This window comes from Phocoena phocoena, chromosome X (genome assembly GCF_963924675.1).
Source record: "Phocoena phocoena chromosome X, mPhoPho1.1, whole genome shotgun sequence".
NCBI lineage: Eukaryota > Metazoa > Chordata > Mammalia > Artiodactyla > Phocoenidae > Phocoena > Phocoena phocoena.
Window position 1 is genome coordinate 42,677,660 of NC_089240.1, and position 18,827 is coordinate 42,696,486.

General features: G+C 52.5%; 1 protein-coding gene across 1 annotated transcript; it reads left to right on the forward strand.

Moving 5' to 3' along the window:
• The first annotated feature begins 1,072 nt into the window (after positions 1–1,072).
• HDAC6 (histone deacetylase 6) lies at positions 1,073–18,533 on the forward strand. The gene is made up of 28 exons (XM_065900412.1): positions 1,073–1,165; positions 1,268–1,396; positions 1,532–1,620; positions 3,762–3,846; positions 3,935–3,975; positions 4,933–5,029; positions 5,176–5,273; positions 6,265–6,369; positions 6,494–6,562; positions 10,117–10,243; positions 10,340–10,405; positions 10,497–10,556; positions 10,635–10,724; positions 11,253–11,359; positions 11,449–11,516; positions 11,760–11,928; positions 12,022–12,150; positions 12,320–12,488; positions 12,799–12,932; positions 13,463–13,531; positions 13,641–13,833; positions 15,329–15,478; positions 16,804–16,978; positions 17,089–17,555; positions 17,639–17,743; positions 17,877–18,023; positions 18,121–18,249; positions 18,465–18,533. Exons 1-28 carry the CDS (start codon positions 1,073–1,075, stop codon positions 18,531–18,533), a joined length of 3,429 nt encoding a protein of 1,142 aa, XP_065756484.1.
• The last annotated feature ends 294 nt before the right edge of the window (positions 18,534–18,827 follow it).

Below are 18,827 nucleotides of genomic sequence, written 5' to 3' on the forward strand. Positions count from 1 at the left end.
TAAGGTAACTGGACAGGGACGGAGGGACGGCGGCCATGGCCGCCAGGACGACAGCGGCGGTTGGGGGAGGGGCGAGGTTGACCCCGAGCGCATCGTCCAGCCGCTGGCGCGCGCTTCATACAGACGCAGCACGGCCTGCGACGCCAGCTCTCGCGCAGACCCGCAGTTTGTGAGTTCGCGGGAGGTGTGGCCCGCACGAGGGGCGCGGCCTTGCGGCAAGACCCCCAGTGTGGGAGGGATTGGGGCGGGCTGTAGAGAGCCCCGGCCCAACGGAAAAGAGGGTGCTCAGGGAATTTTGAGGCGTAAGCCAAAGGCGGAGTTTGAGAAAGGGGCTGCGCCCGCGTCGACGGCGGGGGCGGGAAGGGGGAGGGGCTAGCGGGAGGTGGCTCGGAACTGGCTGAAGGGGCTTGGTGAGGCGTTAGGGATTGGGCCTGGGTAGGGGGTGGGGCCTGGTGGAAGGAAAGGGGCAGTCCCCTGAGGAGCTGGGCTTGTTGAAACGTTAGGGGCGGGATCTAGCCAAGTGGAAGGTGCCGGTCGGGCCGAAAAGGGGTGGAGTTAAGTGGATCGTTAAGGGTGGAGTCGGGGCCCTGGCTGGGTCTGGCTGAGTGAAAGAGTGGGTGATTATCCTGGGAGATTGGCTGGAATGGGCAGGTTTGAGAAGGGGTGGGGTCTGGGCGAGGCTTTGAGGAATGAAAGGGTCTGGGAATGGGGCTTGATAGAGCGGAAAGGGCGGTGATTAGCTGGAAAGGGAAGGCTCTAGAACGGACTGAGCCAGGGGGTTAATTGCTCTGTGAAAGGGCAAGACTTTGAAAGGAGAAAGAATAGTGTTAAAGGGGTGGAGGCTAGTGGAATGAGCGGGACCAGGTAGAATGAACACCCTGCTGGAGAGAGAGAGCCTTCAGAGACAGAGTCTAGAAGGTGGTTTGGAATAGATAGCAAAAGGGATAGAGACTAGCGTAGGGGGCGGGGCCTGGGAATGGCTGGGATGTAGGGTTTTCAGGGCGTTGGGCCCTTTCAGAGTCACCTCCACCCCACCCCCAAGAAACGCGTGAGGGGTGAAGTCTCCCCAGCCATGACCTCCACCGGCCAGGATTCCACCACAACCAGACAGCGAAGGAGTAGGCACAATCCCCATCCCCCCGCCCACGACTCCAGCGTCACCTCGGTGAGGCCCCAGACCTCGGTGAGGCCCCAGACCTGCCCTGATGAGGGGGAGGGGGAGCAGCGGGCCGTGCGTTGGACTCTGACCCTTCTCTCTGTTTGGCAGAAGCGAGGTGTTAAAAAGGGTGCCGTACTCCGCTCCAGCCCCAATCTAGCGGAGGTAAAGAAGAAAGGCAGAATGAAGAAGCTTAGTCAAGCAGCCGAGCAAGACCTAGTCGTGGGGCTGCAAGGGCTGGTGAGAGGGGCCTGGCCGCAATTTAACCTCCTGTGACAATCAAAACCCTGAGCTTCTCCATCCTGGACAGTGTGGGATGCTCCCTCTGACTCAGGCCCTCAGTGCATCAGTCTCTCCCATTTTTTTTCCTTGCAGGATCTGAACCGGGAGGCCAGGACACTGTCTGGCACTGGCTTGGTGTTCGATGAGCAGCTAAATGAATTCCACTGCCTCTGGGATGACAGGTGAGGCTGGCTCCTCCAGGCCATACCCAAGCCATACAAAGACAAACACTTAAAGCCCATTAGAAGAACGAATCCTGTATTAATCTAGCCTAGAGAATGGAAGCAGATGATTTAGGGAGATGGGGCTCAGGCTTGAATGGGTTGTTTTCATTTAGCCAACAAACATTTATTGAGTGCCTTCTGTGTGCCGGAGATGGTGATACAAATGTGTCAGACAAGACCTACAGGGAGCTGACAGATGAGTAGGAGAGCAGGTCACTAAACCACCATCAGCAGTGTGAGGTGTTTAATGAAGGAGGACCTAAGACCAGAGCTTTCAAGAGTGTTTAATAGAGGACCCTAGACTAGCATCCAGGGTTCCCAGAAGGATTCCTTGAAGAACGGATGTTTGTGCTGAAATGGAAGAATTACACTTCCCATTCAGTCACACATTACAATCCATCAGCAAATTCTTTTGGCTCTATGTTTGAAATGTATTCAGTATCTGACCTTTCCTCACCACCTCTACTGCCACCACCATCATCACTCACCTAGACTTGCAGAGGCCTCCCTGTTTCCACCCTCACCCCTGCTGCCTGTTCTTCACACAACAACCTAAAAAAATATGTACAAGATGATATTCTCTCTCTTAAAGTCCTTCAAGGGCAGGGTGTTGCCCTGAAGGTAAAGTTCAAATTCTTCAACCTGGCCTCTATAAGGTTCCATGTGATCTGGCTCCATATCACCACGGTGACCTCGTCAGCCAATCCTCCCCCTCATTCGCTTTGCTTCACTTCACACACACTGATCCCCTTGCTGTTCTTCCAACATGCCAGGCACTCTCTCATCTCAGGCCTTTACCCTGGCCAATCCCTTTTCCAGAGATTCATTTCCACCTACTTGTCTCCTAGTTAACATTCACATCTCAAGGAGACCCTCCGAGAGGGCTTTGCCTAGCCACTCCCCTTCCCCCACACCCGAGCATCAAGATATTCCTAGCCCATGCCGTTGTTTGTCCATTATTATACTTATGTGTTTACTAGTTTAGTATCTATCCCCCCTATCCCAGTGGAAGACTCAGGATGGCAAAAGACTTCATTATTGAATACATATCTACCGTCTCCTGAGGCGCCAGGGACAGGCAGTACACAAAACAAACAAAACTCCTGCGTTTGTGGAGATTACATTTTAGAGGAGGGAGACAGATAGTAAACAAGGAAAAAGCAAGTGATAAAGTGTGTTAGAAAGAGAAGTGCTGTGGAGAAACACTGAAGCGGGAGGGAGAGTAGCAGAAAGTGCAGTGGAGGGGACTCTTCAGTTTTAAATACGATGATCAAGGAAGGCCTTACTATCTGAGCAGGGATCTGAAGGAGGTGAGGGAGTGAGCTATGGAGACATCTGGGAGAAGATTGTCCTGGGCAGGAAGAAGAGCTAGTGGAAACATACTTGGTTTGACTGAGGAACAGGGAGGAGCCCAGTGTAGGAGAAGCAGTGAGTGATGGGGAGAGCAGTAGGAGATAGGGGTCAAAGAGGGGATGGGCAGGTCGTCAAGGGCCTTCTGGGGCATGGGGAGGACATTGGCTTTTACCCTGAGTGAGCTGGGAGCCAGGAGAATTTTTTTTTTTTTGCGATACGTGGGCCTCTCACTGTTGTGGCCTCTCCCGCTGCGGAGCACAGGCTCTGGACGCGCAGGCTCAGCGGCCATGGCTCAGGGGCCCAGCCACTCTGCGGCATGTGGGATCTTCCCGGACCGGGGTACGAACCCCTGTCCCCTGCATCGGCAGGCAGACTCTCAACCACTGCGCCAGCAGGGAAGCCCCAGGAGAAGTTTTTGAGTAGAGGAGGGACGTGACCTGATTTGAGTTTTAACCAGTGTCTGGGCTGCTGTGCAGAGAAAGGACTGTTGGGGGAGCAAGGGCAGAAGCTGGGAGGCCAGCTGAGTGCAATAGCCCAGGTGAGAGGTTATGGTAGCAGCAGTGGGGGTGATAGGAGAGGGCCGGGCTCTGCATATATCATGAGAACGGAGACCGACAGATGCCAGGGATGACTCCAAAGTTTCATGCGTCAGCAGCTGTGGAAGGGCAGATGGGGAAGATGTGCAGAAACAGATGTGGTGCTCACCAGTGTCATATATATCTGTATTTCTATCTCTGTCAACCCAGCTTCCCTGAAGGCCCTGAGCGGCTCCATGCCATCAAGGAGCATCTGATCCAGGAGGGCCTCCTGGATCGCTGTGTGTCCTTTCAGGTGAGTCCCCCAGCCGACATCCTGGGCAGAGGGCAGCAGCTGGTGGGACAGCCTGAGCCTTAGCCCTTTATTCCTCATGTCTCCCCAGGCCCGATTTGCCGAAAAGGAGGAGCTGATGTTGGTTCACAGGTGAAGGCTTAGGGGCCTTGTAGGGATGGGGAGGAGGCTGCCCTGGGCCAACCAGGGCAGGCCAGATGCTTTGGGAAGGAATGTCATGGGCTCTGTGGTCTTGGGCAAGTCACTGAGCCTTTCTGAATCTCAGTGTCATCACCTGTAACTTGGAGGCTAGTAAACATGAGCTCCTCAGGAGGGCTTGATATGTGTCGGGTGCTTAGAATGGTGCCTGACATATCATCAGTCCCTGATGAGCTCTTTTTGTTATTATAATCTGATGTGTAAACAGATGATGGATATGTGGACAGAGTGATCAGGGGGTTCCCCCAGGGGGCTGAAGGAACCCAGAGTAAGAGTCCTGATGTGGTATGGCTCAAGGAGAGTTAGTGTGGCAGAGGGGGTATCTGAGCTGAGCTTTAAGAGGAGAAAAAGAATGAGTCCCATGAAACAGAAGGCTGAGGAAAGGGAGATGCAGACAGCTGGAACTGTCTGGTCAAAGACCTGGAGGTACTGGGCTTCCCTGGTGGCGCAGTGGTTGAGAATCCGCCTGCCGATGCAGGGGACACGGGTTCGTGCCCCAATACGGGAAGATCCCACATGCCGCAGAGCGGCTGTGCCCGTGAGCCATGGCCGCTGAGCCTGTGCGTCCGGAGCCTGTGCTCCGCAACGGGAGAGGCCACAACAGTGAGAGGCCCGCATACCGCAAAAAAAAAAAAAAAAAAAAGACCTGGAGGTAGGATTTGATGTGGCCAGAGTAGAGGGCAAGGGTTGTTACTGGAAATGAGGCAGGCTGGGGAAGAAGCAGGGAAGGTATCCTACATCCCAGCTATTCCCTGGATTGACAGTTGAGGAGGCCTGACTTGTCCAGGGGTTTGATGCATGGAGGACTCAGCTGGGAAGGGGATAGGGCCCTGGATCAGGGCCAGGGAGGGAGGCGGGCCCCTGAATCCCATCCCCCATCTATGTACCCAGCCTAGAATACATTGATCTGATGGAGACGACCCAGTACATGAATGAGGGGGAACTCCGTGTCCTAGCAGATACCTATGACTCAGTTTATCTGCATCCGGTATGGATGAGAACTGTGAGGGCAGAGGGTGGTGGCAATCCCGGGGTCCCCCATCCCCACATCCACCCCACCTTGGAGCGGGGCAGCTGAGTGGACAGGGCTGCTATCTCCCTTACTCCCTCTCTGGCTCCCCGCTGTCTCTCCAGAACTCATACACCTGCGCCTGCCTAGCCTCAGGCTCCGTCCTCAGGCTAGTGGATGCAGTCCTGAGGGCTGAGATCCGGAATGGCATGGCGATCATCAGGTAGGACCCACTAGCATAAGGCTTTTTTACTTTACAAAAAATTCCTTTCTCAAATGTAAAAGGTAATGGTATGGGAAGTATATTCACATGGTTCAAGAATCGAATGTTAAAAAAAGGTTGGGGATCTGGTACAAGTAAAAGTCCTCCCCACCCCCGTCTCCAGACACCTGCTTCCTCTCCTGGAGGCAGTCGCTGTCACCAACGACTCTTGTGTCCTCCCAGAAATAGTCTGTGCCATTCATGGAATAAATACCATATTTTGTTGATTCTAAGGTGTATATTTTTTTCATATTTGAAACATCTTGAAATCCAGATGCATCTTATAAACAACGGTGTCTCAGAATTCCTTTGGCAGCATTTTCTGCTTTGTCATTGGCTTGTAAAATCACAGTACATCTTCTCATCATTGGCATCTCAGAAGTGATGAAATGCAGAAGATGTACCTTTTCTCCTACCTCCCCTTTTTTAGCCACAAATTATGGTAGCACTTGACACACTCCCTGTATCATGCGTTTTTCACTTATATATCTTGGAAAGCTTTTCTCTTAACAGTGTATAGCCTAGACCCATGTAGAACGCCATTATACAAATGCACAGTAAGTTAACCTGCCTGCTACCACTGGGCATTTTGGTTCTCTCCAATCATTTGCTGTTTCCAAAAAATGCTGCACCAAATATCATCCATTTATAAACATGTTATTTCACCCTTTTTGTTATATAGGTTGTGGACTAAGTCCCCAGGAGCAGAAGGACTTGGTATGAGGGTGTATGCATTGATAATTTTAATGAGCATTATCAACTTTCCTTCAGAGAGAGAAGAGTAGACTGGGGGTGAGGGTCTGAGGGACCCAATTACTCAGTTCCTGGCAGATGTGCAGGCATCGGCACTGGGGGAGTTGGTGGTCCAGGATTAGAGAGCAGGGAAGAGTCCATCTCTGAAGAGGAGGACCCCTCACCACCATCAATCTGTGGCCTTCCCTGCCCTTCCCAGGCCTCCTGGACACCATGCCCAGCACAGTCTCATGGACGGGTATTGCATGTTCAACCACGTGGCTGTGGCTGCCCGCTATGCTCAACAGAAGCATGACATTCAGAGGTCAGCAGCAAGCAGCAGGGCGGGTGTAATGAGGGTGGCGCAGGGTTGGGTATCTTGGTCTAGGCACTTCCCCCAGATGCTCCTTGATCTTCTTACATAGTGCCCCCCTCTCTCCCACTTACAGGGTCCTTATCGTGGATTGGGATGTGCACCACGGTCAAGGAACACAGTTCACCTTTGACCAAGACCCCAGGTATGCCCGGAGTACCACCCTAGATGCTAGACTCCCAGCCACCCGCCACCTTTACAGGCGCAGCCAGAAGGGGCCCAGGAGGGAAGGGGAAGCATTCACATTTGTTGGGCCTGCCCTGGCAACAGGCTTGGTACTGCCCTCTGCGTGTCTGCTGTTTCTTAATTTCACTCTGAGGCAGGGACTGTTGGGTTCCCCATTTTACAGATCAGGGAACTGAGGCTTACAGGTTAAGAGGTCATAGAGAGAAGAAGTTGAAGAGACGAGATTTGAGCCCACAAATGCTTGGAGATCTCGTTCACCAATTTATCCTGGAGCTGGAGTGAACCTCAAATTACTACTTTATGTTTTCCGATTATGACAATACTGCAAATTTTATTTCTTTAAAAAAGATGTGTCCTGGTGTCCTAGTGGTTAGGATTCCGGGCTTTAACTGCCTCTGCTGGGGTTCAACCCCTGGTCGGGGAACTGCGATCCCATAAGCCACATGGCATGGCCATAAATCAAACAAAAAAATTAAATATCGAAACGTCTAAAGCAGTGAGTCTCCTGTAATTCTTATCATGTCAAAAGTAACTGTTGATAGTTACAGAATTTTTCCTGTAGATGTATGAATATTCATCATTATCATTATTATTATTAACATACTACCACTACATTTTCTTCCACAACTTGCTTTTTGCATTTAACAGCATGGTTTGGACACCTCTCCATGTTAGTTCCTCTGAAAAGCATCTCGTTCTTTGTAAGAGCTGTACAGTGTTCCATTGTATGGCTATACCTTTGGCCATTTAACCCCAGGATGTTTATAGGTCTTCCTAGTCTTTGCTCTACAGATAATTCTACAGTGAATAGTCTGGTAAATATATAATTTTATACTCCTCTGAGTATATCTGTAGGATGAATTTCCAATTCGTCAGAGGGTCACTGTGCTTGAAAGTCTAGAATCTAGTGCCAGACTTCCCTCCAGAAAGAGAACCACCTTACCCTTCCTGCAGAAAGTGATTGAGCCCATCCTTGTCAGTAGGGGACACTACTAAATAGTTGCTGTTTTATCCAGCCTTTTATTGAATTGAATGCATAAATTCCACTTATTCCCATGGTTCCTGAGCTCCTGTGGCCCATTATCTAATCTAGGTTGGTTGTTCTCCAGACATTGCTTTATTATTTTCCACCATTCAGTGTTGCTGACAGATGTCTAGATGTCAGTCTGATTTTCATTCCTTTCCGATATATTTTCCTCTCTGGGAGGTTTTAGGTTCTATTATCCCTGGTATTGTGAATTTTCACCCTGCCCCTCATTCTGCTTACAGGTGGTAGATATTTTACATCTGAAGACTCATGCCTTTCTTAAATCCTCAGAAGTTTTCTTCTATTAGATTGTTGATGATTTCTTCTACTGTGTCCTCTCTGGTCTCTCTGTTAGTCAGATGTTAGACTTCCTGGGTTGATCCTCTGTGTCTCTTATTTTTTATCTCATGTCTTCTGTCTCTTTTTTCCTTTTGCTCAGTGTCCTGGGAGATTTCCTCAACTTTACCTTCCATTCCTTCTTTTAAGCTTCAAGAGCACTTTCTTCCTCTCCGTGTTTATGCTCTACTAAGCTTTAGTTTAGTTGTTTTCCTTGTCTTCATAATAGTATTTTAAGGGCTATCCAGTTTGTCTCCAGCCAGGACCCTCCTGATGGAGTTAAGAGATTGAGAGATGGGGAGCTGGGAGATTGAAGGTCATGGATAGATTTTTTTCATTTATACATTCTTATTCATAAAGAAGAATGCATTGAATATATTCACAATTCTTCATATCTATGCATATAGTCATATATCCACAAAATAACACAGCTATTGCCTCCAATGCACTTTGAAAACAAAAAAGAATGATTAATGATATTAAGGAATCCTTGTTATTATGCCTAAGAAAATTAACAAGAATTCATTTAGTAAACTAAAGCTTAGTAGTTAAAAGAAACAAGTAAATTTAGTGAACTGGCTATTCAGAATTGATTTTGTGAGCATTGACCTGGATCTGTGCTTGACTTCTCCAGAAGGGAAACCTCAGATTGTCTTGGGTGACTTCCCAACCTGTTCAGCATGGGAGAGGGCCTGCTGTGGCCCCTGGAGCCTCAGACTACTTTCCAGAGATGTGTTGAAGTCTCTAATTGTCTGACATCCTTTCTCCCACTTTCTGTCTTCCTGGGTTGATACTTGTTTAAAATTCCTTTACTATCTCTTGACTAGGATTGTACGATAATGAGGAGGTATACCTGTGCTATCAGTCCACCATTCTTTTACTGGAAGTCAGTTGAACTTATTTTAAAATCTCCTTCTATTTGCTTTATAAACTTAATTTCCTTGGGTGTTAGTTCTTCTGTTTGTTGACTTTGGTGGCTCTCTTGTGGGGTGGACTTTCTTCAAATCTTTTCTTTATTCCTATCTTTCCCAATGATAATATTTATGTTCTACTGTATGTTTATCTGTTAGAGTCAAAAGTAAAACAGTCATCTCCCATCTCCTCAAGACCAGAGCTTTCACATGGTCTTTATCCCCCAATTCCAAAAATCCTTGTATACCAATTGCATTTAATTTCACAACTATATTATCAACATTTATTAAAATGTGACTGTTAAGTTTATCTAGATTTATTGCTTACCACTATTTCTTGCATTTCCCTAAAAAAGGAAAAAAATGCTGCCTTAAGTCCTTTCTGGAACAAGGCAGGGGGTGGATGAACATATGGATGGAAGGATGGATGAGAGATATTCATTTTGATCGCCTCAGTCAGAATCAAGCCCTCCTACTTGGCTTACTATCAGAACATATACCATTGTGTCTTTTCAGTATCTGTTCTGTGTCAGCCCCCCTCACTGCTCTGAGTGCTCAGTTTCTCACCTAGAAAATAGAAGAAATAGTAGAGGTAGCCTGTAAGGTATTGGAGACAAGGAATTGCCCCCTCACTGGCCTCATGGAGCCCCAGCCAGCATCCCCACTCCAGCTCCACGTGCAGAACCAAGTCCCACCCCTCCTAACCCCTAGGCCCTGAGTCTCCCCACTTCCTTCAGGGAAAATACTAAGCTCCCTAGCCTTGCCCGGCATTCTTTTCAGCCTTAGCTGGCTCCCGCCAACTAAGAGCCTCATGCCTCTGTGGGCCTCCAGTGTCACAGGGTTTGTCCTGCTGGTGGGTGGGCAAGCATGATCTAGAGTCCCCCACAGGGTCAGGAGCCCTAGGGGGTGGGATAGACTTGATAGCTCTCAGGGTGTCAGAGCTAGAACTGTGTGGGCACTGAGAGGGGCAGCAGTGTTTGCTGAGGGAGCAATTTCAGTAAGAGAGCAAATGAATGAGTGAGTGAGGTAATGGATAAATAAATGGAAGAATTAATGCATGAGAGGATGAATAAGCTGGCAGCTGAATGGAAGAATGAATGAATGTATGAATTAAAGAATTCATGGGGAAATTAATGAGAGAATGAATGAATGGTTGAGTCAGCTGTGGTAGCTGTGGGTTGGGGGTTTCTGGGGGGACCGATTCCTCAACCCCCACCTCTTTTTTTTCTCTGCCTCTAGTGTCCTCTATTTCTCCATCCACCGCTACGAGCAGGGTCGGTTCTGGCCCCACCTTACAGCCTCCAACTGGTCCACCACAGGTTTTGGCGAAGGCCAGGGATACACCATCAATGTGCCTTGGAACCAGGTCAGTATCTGCCCACCCTTTGCCCCCAAAATGAGGCCCACCCCTGCCCTTCAGGGCAGATGGCAGGACGTCCCCATCATGCCTCCCTGTCTGCAGGTGGGGATGCGAGATGCCGACTACATCGCCGCTTTCCTGAACGTCCTGCTGCCAGTTTCCCTTGAGGTCCTGGGGGTCTGGGGTGTGTTGGGGCAGAGGCGATGTTGAGGGAAGGGCTGTGAGGGCAGGTGGCCTCATGTAGTTCCTTCCCTCTCAGTTCCAGCCCCAGCTGGTCCTGGTAGCTGCTGGATTTGATGCCCTCCAAGGGGACCCCAAGGTAAGGCAGGTGCACTGGGATGGCAGGAGGGCAGAAGGGGGCCGCACGGAGCAAGGCTGACCCTCCTCGTCCCTCCAGGGCGAGATGGCCGCCACTCCGGCAGGGTTCGCCCAGCTAACCCACCTGCTCATGGGTCTGGCAGGAGGCAAGCTGATCCTCTCACTGGAGGTGAGTGACTCACTTCGTCTCTCAGCCCGTGGATCCTGGAAGACGTAAGAACAACTTTCAGTCCTGTCCCAGCAATTCCACTTACTAGCTGGACAACCTCTCCTAAGTCACTCAGCTTCCCTGTGCCTCTGCTTTCCTATGTAAAATGGGCATTAGAATAGCAGTAATCATCCCATAATACTGTCCAGCACATGAAATGAAGTCAGCCTTCAAATGCCCTGTTGCTTGGGCTTCCCTGGTGGCGCAGTAGTTGAGAGTCCGCCTGCCGGTGCAGGAGACGTGGGTTCGTGCCCCGGTCCAGGAGGATCCCACATGCCGCGGAGCAGCTGGGCCCGTGAGCCATGACTGCTGGGCCTGCGCGTCCGGAGCCTGTGCTCCGCGGCGGGAGAGGCCACAGCAGTGAGAGGCCCGTGTACAGCAAAAAAAAAAAAAAAAAAAAAAAATGCCCTGTTGCTTGACAACACCCTACTCTTCTCTGGTAACATCTGGTTCTTTCCTGCCCTCCCTCATGTGAACTCCTTCTCCCAGGGTGGCTACAACCTCCGCTCCCTGGCTGAGGGCGTCAGCGCCTCGCTCCACACCCTTCTGGGAGACCCTTGCCCCGTGCTGGAGTTCCCTGGCGCCCCTTGCCCGAGGTGAGCCCAGGTGGAGGAGGGGAGAAGTAGGCCCCTCATTGCCCACTCAGGGGCCAGTTGGTCACATTTTCCTCTCCCTTGCCCTCCAGTGCCCAGGCGTCTATCTCCTGTGCTCTGGAAGCCCTTGAGCCCTTCTGGGAGGTCTTCGTGAGATCAGGTAGTTGTCAGGGAGTGCGCTGGGTGGGGGGTTGGGCAGGGAAGGAGCTGTGGGAGGAGACTCCTCCAGACCCCACTCTGACTTTCCTCGATGCCTTGGTGGGGGAGGGTCAGGCCCTCTCTCACTGGGCCCTGGTTTCAGGCCTCCCACCCCTTTTTAGGTTTGGGTAAACTGAGTTCCAGAGTATTAAGGGGATCCAGGGTGGGGGAGTAGGAGTAGGGTGAATGTGGCCTCCCCATGCAGCTGAGACCCTGGAGGAGGAGGACACTGTGGAGGGGGACGATGTGGAGAAGGAGGCGGAGGGACCATGGCAGCCCCCTGAGTTCCCAATCCTGACGTGGCCGGTGCTGCAGGCTCGCACAGGGCTGGTCTATGACCCACAGATGATGGATCACTACAACTTGTGGGACAAGTATGCAGTCAGAGAGCCGGGCTAAGTGGGAGGAGGGGAGGGAGCCCTCACTTCAAGCGCACTAAGCCCTGCCTCCGACTCCCCCACTCCTAGCCACCACCCCGAGACGCCTCAGCGCATCAAACGTATCATGCATCACCTGGAGGAGCTGGGTCTTGCCGGGCGCTGTCTCGCCCTGCCCGCACGTCCAGCCACGGACGCTGAGCTGCTCGCCTGCCACAGGTCAGACCCCTGTGGCCGGGTTGGGGTGGGGCCTCAGAGCACGCAAGCCACCCTGGGGGCTGGAGCCTGGGCTTGCCTGTTACGTGGAGCTGCTGCGAGACACAGGAGAGGACGTGGAGGGGACAGAGTTACCTGGCTGTCCCCTTGAGTGCCCCCTCTGTGCCTCCAGTGCTGAGCACGTGGATCGTCTGCGGGCCACGGAGAAGATGAAGACCCGGGAGCTGCACCGCGAGGGCGCCAACTATGACTCCATCTACATCTGCCCCAGCACCTTCACCTGTGCGCAGCTGGCTGCTGGCGCCGCCTGCCGCCTGGTGGAGGCTGTACTGGCGGGAGAGGTGCCTGCACTTTGGGGAGGGGACCTTGGGCTCCAGGAGAGGAAGTCCTGGGGGTGGAGGGTGGGGAAAGAGGCGGCTCTGAGAGGTGGGCCAGGCCTGAGGAAAGGGGGCATGCAATGGGAGGAGATCCCAGCTCACCAGAGGCCTGGCTCCTGGGGAAGTGCACCCAGCGGGATGGGGGCTACAGGCTTGGGGGCCCCTAGCAGCTGGTGGAATAGTAGAGGGACAGGAGAGATGGAAGAGGAGAGGAAAGGGAAGGGAAAGCGGGGAGGGTGGGTGGTCTAATCTTTGTTCCCTGCCCCTCCCCCAGGTTTTGAATGGCATTGCTGTGGTGCGTCCCCCCGGTCACCATGCAGAGCGGGATGCCGCTTGCGGTTTCTGCTTCTTCAACTCTGTGGCTGTGGCTGCTCGCCATGCCCAGGCCGTCAGTGGGCGTGCGCTGCGGTAAGTGCTCCCTGCCTCTACCGCCTGGTGCTTACGCGGCAGGCCCTGTAGTACAGCCCCCAAAGTTACCCCGAACCACCCAAGGGTCCAATTGCCCAGCACTTCCAGAAAAGGACCAAGGATCTAGCCTTTCAGTGCTTACCCAGATAGGATCCCCAGATTGCGGCAGCCAGGTGCTTATAAAACAGAATCTAGGGTCCCCTTCCCCAGAATTTCTGGTCCTGACGACTATCCCAACAGAACCCAGGGTCCGGCCTCTGGTGCTTCCTTCAAAAGACCCACAATCTAGCCCCTGGCACTTACCCACACAAGGCCCGGGATCTGGCCCTGAGCACTTGCTCGGGCCCACAGTGAAGCCCTTAGTACTCTGATAGGACCCACAAGCCTGCTACCCAGTGCTTTCCCCAGGGACCCAGGGTCTTCCCATCCACAATAAATGCCCCTGCATACAGACTCCAGGGGTCTAGTCCCTGCCCTCTCCCAGGGCAAGTGTCCTGGGGTAACTGAGAAGCTGTCCCCTCCCTCCTCAGGATCCTGATCGTGGACTGGGACGTCCATCATGGTAATGGAACTCAGCACATATTTGAGGAGGACCCCAGGTGAGGGGCTGCGGCAGGGGGTGGGGTGTGGTCAGGGAGGTGGGCGGGCCATGCCTCATGGGTGCCTCGCTAACCAGGCACATCCCTCCTTCCCACCGTGTTCCTGCAGCGTGCTGTACATTTCTCTGCACCGCTATGATCATGGCACCTTCTTTCCTATGGGGGACGAGGGCGCCAGCAGCCAGATAGGTCAGGCTGCAGGCACGGGCTTCACTGTCAACGTGGCCTGGAATGGGCCCCGCCTGGGTGACGCCGACTACTTGGTTGCCTGGCATCGTCTGGTGCTTCCCATTGCCTATGAGGTACGATTTAGGATGCACGTGATAAGACTGTGTGGGTGGCAGCAGGCGTGCATGTGCCCGATGTCTCAGTGACTGATCCTGTGAGAGGACCTGCGGGTGGCTGCTGTGATGGCTTTGGGGGAGGGGATGTGACTCTGATGGCCTTTGGGTATGTTTGTGCAGTGGCTGTATGTGACTGCCTTCTGTGTGTAACTGTGAGGACTTGGGAGTGTGTGGGGGTGGTCTTGCCTGGGGGCGTGCCTGGCTGTGTACCTGTCCTGTGTGTACACCATCACTAGTGCCTATCTGTGTGTGATGGTGGCCCCATGTGACTGCCACCTCTGTGGAACTGCACGTGCCAGGTGGGGAGGGGTTCGAGCACGTGTGAAACTCTGCACGGGGAGCTATTAATCTGTCACTACCGCTGCTCTGTGTGATGGGTGTGATATTGTACGTCATTGCACATTGCTCTCTCTGACAGCCAGTGTGTGACTTTCTGCATGTGGAAGGCTGTGTGTGACAGTCATCTCTCTCTCCTATGGCCTATATACATTTCCCTGACTCTTTGTGAGTGGCTGTAGGTAACTGCCTCCTCCGTGTGTAAACTGTGTGTATGTGTGGCAAATCATGTGTACATGACTAACTCTGAGGGTGGATGAACGTGAGCGCCATCTCTGTGACCTCTGTGCAGACATGCGTGTTCAGATGTGTATGTGTGTCTGTGCACAGTTGGCTGTGACTGTCTCTGTGTGTGTGTAACTCTCTGAAATAGTGTGTGTGACCATGTGCAAGCGACCACCTCCTGTGGGTACAACAGCACATGTGACTATTGTGACTGTGGTGGTGGCATGTGTATGACTGTTTGTGCAGGGGTAGCTGTGGATTACTGTGCCCTCTGAGAAACTGTGTGTGCGTGTGTGACTAGTACTATGTATAGTCTGGTCTGTGTGAGACTGTCTGATTGTGTGTGGGTGTATGTGACTGTATGTGACCATCTTCTGTGTGTGGCACTTGTGTTGTCATCTTCTGTGATGGAAACGTGTGCACCTTTCTTTGGTACCATGTGTATAAAACCCTGTGTTGTGCCCATGTGTCCCATGTTTGACCCAGGGAGGGGAGTGTGTGCCTCTTGGTCTCACCCTTGGGTGTGTATGTGAGGACATATCTCTCCGTCTCATGTCACTGTCTCTTGACATGAGTCTCCACATCTCACAACTCTGCTTCATGACCCTGTCCGTCTGTTTCTCACATCTCCATATCTCTGTATCTCGGGTCTCTAAATCTGTGTCTGATGTGTCCACGTCTCTGAATCTCTCTTGTGTCTCCATGTCCTCCCCTCCCTATTTTCAGGGCTCTGGTCTTGTGTCTCCCAGGCTCCAGGTCCCATGTCTCCATCTCTCTGACTTGCATTGCCATGTCTTCGTTTGTCCTTGTCTGTGTCTCTAGGTCTCCCTGAACTGCTGCCTCCCCACGCCCCCACCCTCATGCTCACATGTCTCTTCTCTCCCTGCCTCAGTTTAACCCGGAACTGGTGCTGGTCTCAGCTGGCTTCGATGCTGCCCGGGGGGACCCACTGGGCAGCTGCCAGGTGTCGCCTGAGGGCTATGCCCACCTCACCCACCTGCTGATGGGCCTGGCCAATGGCCGCATTATCCTTATCCTAGAGGTAGCTGTCTCGGTCCCTCTTCCTGCGGTGGGAGGGTGGTCGGGAAGACTTGGATGTCCCCACCTGGGGTTGTGGGCACACAGTGGGCATTAGTAATAACACCAGCATTAGCAACTTTAATTGAGCACTCACTATGTACAAGACACTCTTCTTGGCACTTTACGTGCATTATTAATGCATTTACTTAACAAAGCAGCCTTTATGAGGTAAGGTCTACTGACCTCATCATTTTCCTCTCTCAAGATCAGGGAAACTGAGGTACAGAGAGCTGTGGTGACTAGCCGGAGGTCACACATTTAATAATGACGGAGCCAGGCCTTGAACCCAGGCAGCCTGGCTCCAGAGTCTTTACTTTTTACCTCTACTTGAACTACCTCCAACAAAATCCTGAGACAAAGGAAATTCACTGACCTTTTGTAAAGTACTCAGTGCCCCCACCCCCCGTGCCTCAGTTTCCTTGTCTGTAAGGTGTGGATGGCCAATCGTGGAGGGGTGCCTGGCACATGGTAAGCCCTGTACAAGGGCTGTGGCTTCTTATGGTTATGCGTTGTTCGTACATTAGTTTAACCCACTCAGCAACCTTCTGTGCTGTCATTTGTACTCCCTCACAGATGAGGACAATAAGTCACAGAGAGATTAATTGGCTGGTAAGATGTCCCACTGTGTGCCCAGGCCTGCCTGTGGCAGGGCAGGGTGGTGGACCCTTTCCTCAGGTAGCCCAGGTTCCAACCTCAGTGCTGCCTCTTACCAGCTGTTAAGACCTCAGACAAGTCATCTAACCACTGTGAGCCGCAGTTACTTTATCTGGAAAAAGAGCAGAGACTGGGGTTCCTATAGAGTGTGAGAAAAGAGGGTTCCCATACCAAGTCAGGATAGAGATTCACATAGAGAGAAAGACCAGTTGTTCCTGTACCAGGGCAGGGCAGCGCCTTCTGTGGGTGGGGCCAGGGGTTCCCATACTGTGAAGGCAGGTTCCTGCATGGATTCAGCACATGCGGTTGTGAGGATTCAGTGCTTAGAATAGGGTCTAGCACACAGCAAGCACTTAATGAACGTCAGTGCTTACTAATGTTGCCATCAGCACTGTCATTCTTGTGGTTATTATTATCTTGCACTTTATGTCACAATTCTATCCCCCTCAACAACCACCTCACATAGTGGGTGCTGTCCATCTGACAGATGTGGGTTCTACTTACTTGTCCCCAGTACCTACCCTCCAGACTTGCAGGACCCCAAGGGGAGACTGGGAGGCAGGACATCTCATCTCCCAAATTCCCTGAGGACCCCCTCCATCATACCTTTCCCTCCTCTTTTCCTTAACAAAGGGTGGTTATAACCTGACATCCATCTCGGAGTCCATGGCCGCCTGCACCCACTCCCTCCTTGGGGACCCGCCACCCCTGCTGACCCTGCTGCGGCCCCCACTGTCAGGGGCCCTGGCCTCGATCTCCGAGACCATCCAAGTCCATCGCAGATACTGGTGCAGTTTGCGGGTCACAAGTGAGTGGGTGAGGGGAACTGCGGGCAGTGGGGGCTCAGGGGAGGGCAGGGATTAGAGGTGGGAGAAGGGATAGCACCCACACTCAAGGATCTCCCTTCCATGGTTCCAGAGGTCAAAGATAAAGAGGGACCCTCCAGTTCTAAGTTGATCACCAAGAAGGCACCCCAGGCAGCCAATCCTTTGTCAGCCAAGGGGATGACCATGCCAGAAGGGAACATTCTGGAGGCAGGCACAGGGAAGGTCACCTCAGCAACATCTGTGAAAGAGTCCACTCCAGGCCAGACTACGTCAGAGACAGCTGTGATGGAGTTCACTCAGGACCAGTCATCAGAGACAGCCATGGGAGGAGCTGCTGCGCTGAACCAGGCCACCTCAGAGGCAGCCACAGGGGATGCCACGCTGGACCAGACCACCTCGGAGGAGGCTGTGGGGGGAGCTGAGCTGATCCAAAGCCCTCCAGCCTCATGCACTGACAATCAGACTCCTCCAGCGTCACCCATGCAAGGAGCCACAACCCAGATATCCCCCAGTAAACTGACTGGAAATCTCAGCACCTTGGAACTAGACAAGGCACAGGTAAGGCCCACCACGCCCAGGTAGGGGGAAGAAGGGACAAGAATCAGGCCTCCCGGATTCATCTCTTATCTCTGTGTGTATAGGAACCCCCAGAAGAGGAGGAGCTACTAGGAGAGGCAGCTGGAGGTCAGGACATGAATGAGTCAGTACTGATGCATGTCACTGGAGACCATGCTGACACTGACCAAGTGAGTTCTGGGAGAGGCTAGAACAGTGGCTTCCTTCTCATGCCCATTTGTGCCTCCACGTAGGAGCATGGGCTATAGGGACATATAATGGGGAGGTGGAGTCCCTACCTTACTCAGTTTCACCCACCCCCAGGCCATGTTTTACGCTGTAACACCACTGCCCTGGTGTCCCCATTTGGTGGCAGTATGCCCTGTACCTGAAGCAGGCCTGGATGTGACCCAACCTTGTCAGGACTGTGGAGCCCTCCAGGAGAACTGGGTGTGTCTGTCTTGCTATCAGGTATGCAGCCGAGGAAAGGGATAGGGTGGAGGTTGGCCCAGGAGCAAACCACAGGTGGGTGCTGATTCCCCACCCAATGCTCGCTCCCCAACCTCAGGTCTACTGCAGTCGTTACATCAATGCCCATATGCTCCAACACCATGAAGGATCGGGACACCCGCTGGTACTCAGCTACGCCGACCTGTCTACCTGGTGTTACCACTGTCAGGCCTACGTTCACCACAAGGTGGGCCCTGGGCAGACCCTCTGATGTGTGCACACTCACTCACACTCCCCCCTGCCCCCCCACACCTTTTGTGATTGCATAAGGGGCGAATGGAGACCCTTCTGCATGTGGGACAGGCCAAGAGACAGGGCGGTTGAGGGCTGGAGTGGGGGCAGCCTCCTGGCTGAGGTAGAGGGGTGCTCACTCTTACCTCCCCTCTCTTGCCTCCTCCTCAGGCTCTTGTAGCTGTGAAGAACATCGCCCACCAGAACAAGTTTGGCGAGAACATGCTTCACTCACACTAAATCCCAGAGTGTGCTCCTCTTCTTCACCTTCTGAGACCCAAGATAGACCAGCCTTAGTTCATTCCAAGCTATACCTTTGATGAGGGGTAGCCTCACTCCATCCCATCCTGAAGACCCTTTACAGCTCCCCCAGGGTGCTGATTTAAGTGTATATATTTGTAAGAGGACTGTGATCAATTATAGATCTCCCACTGCCTGCTCAAGGGACTCCATCTACTCTGCTCCAGAAGGCAAGGGGAGCAGCTCAGTGACCCCAAGAGGGGGCTGATATAATGATGATACTTTGGAGGGGAG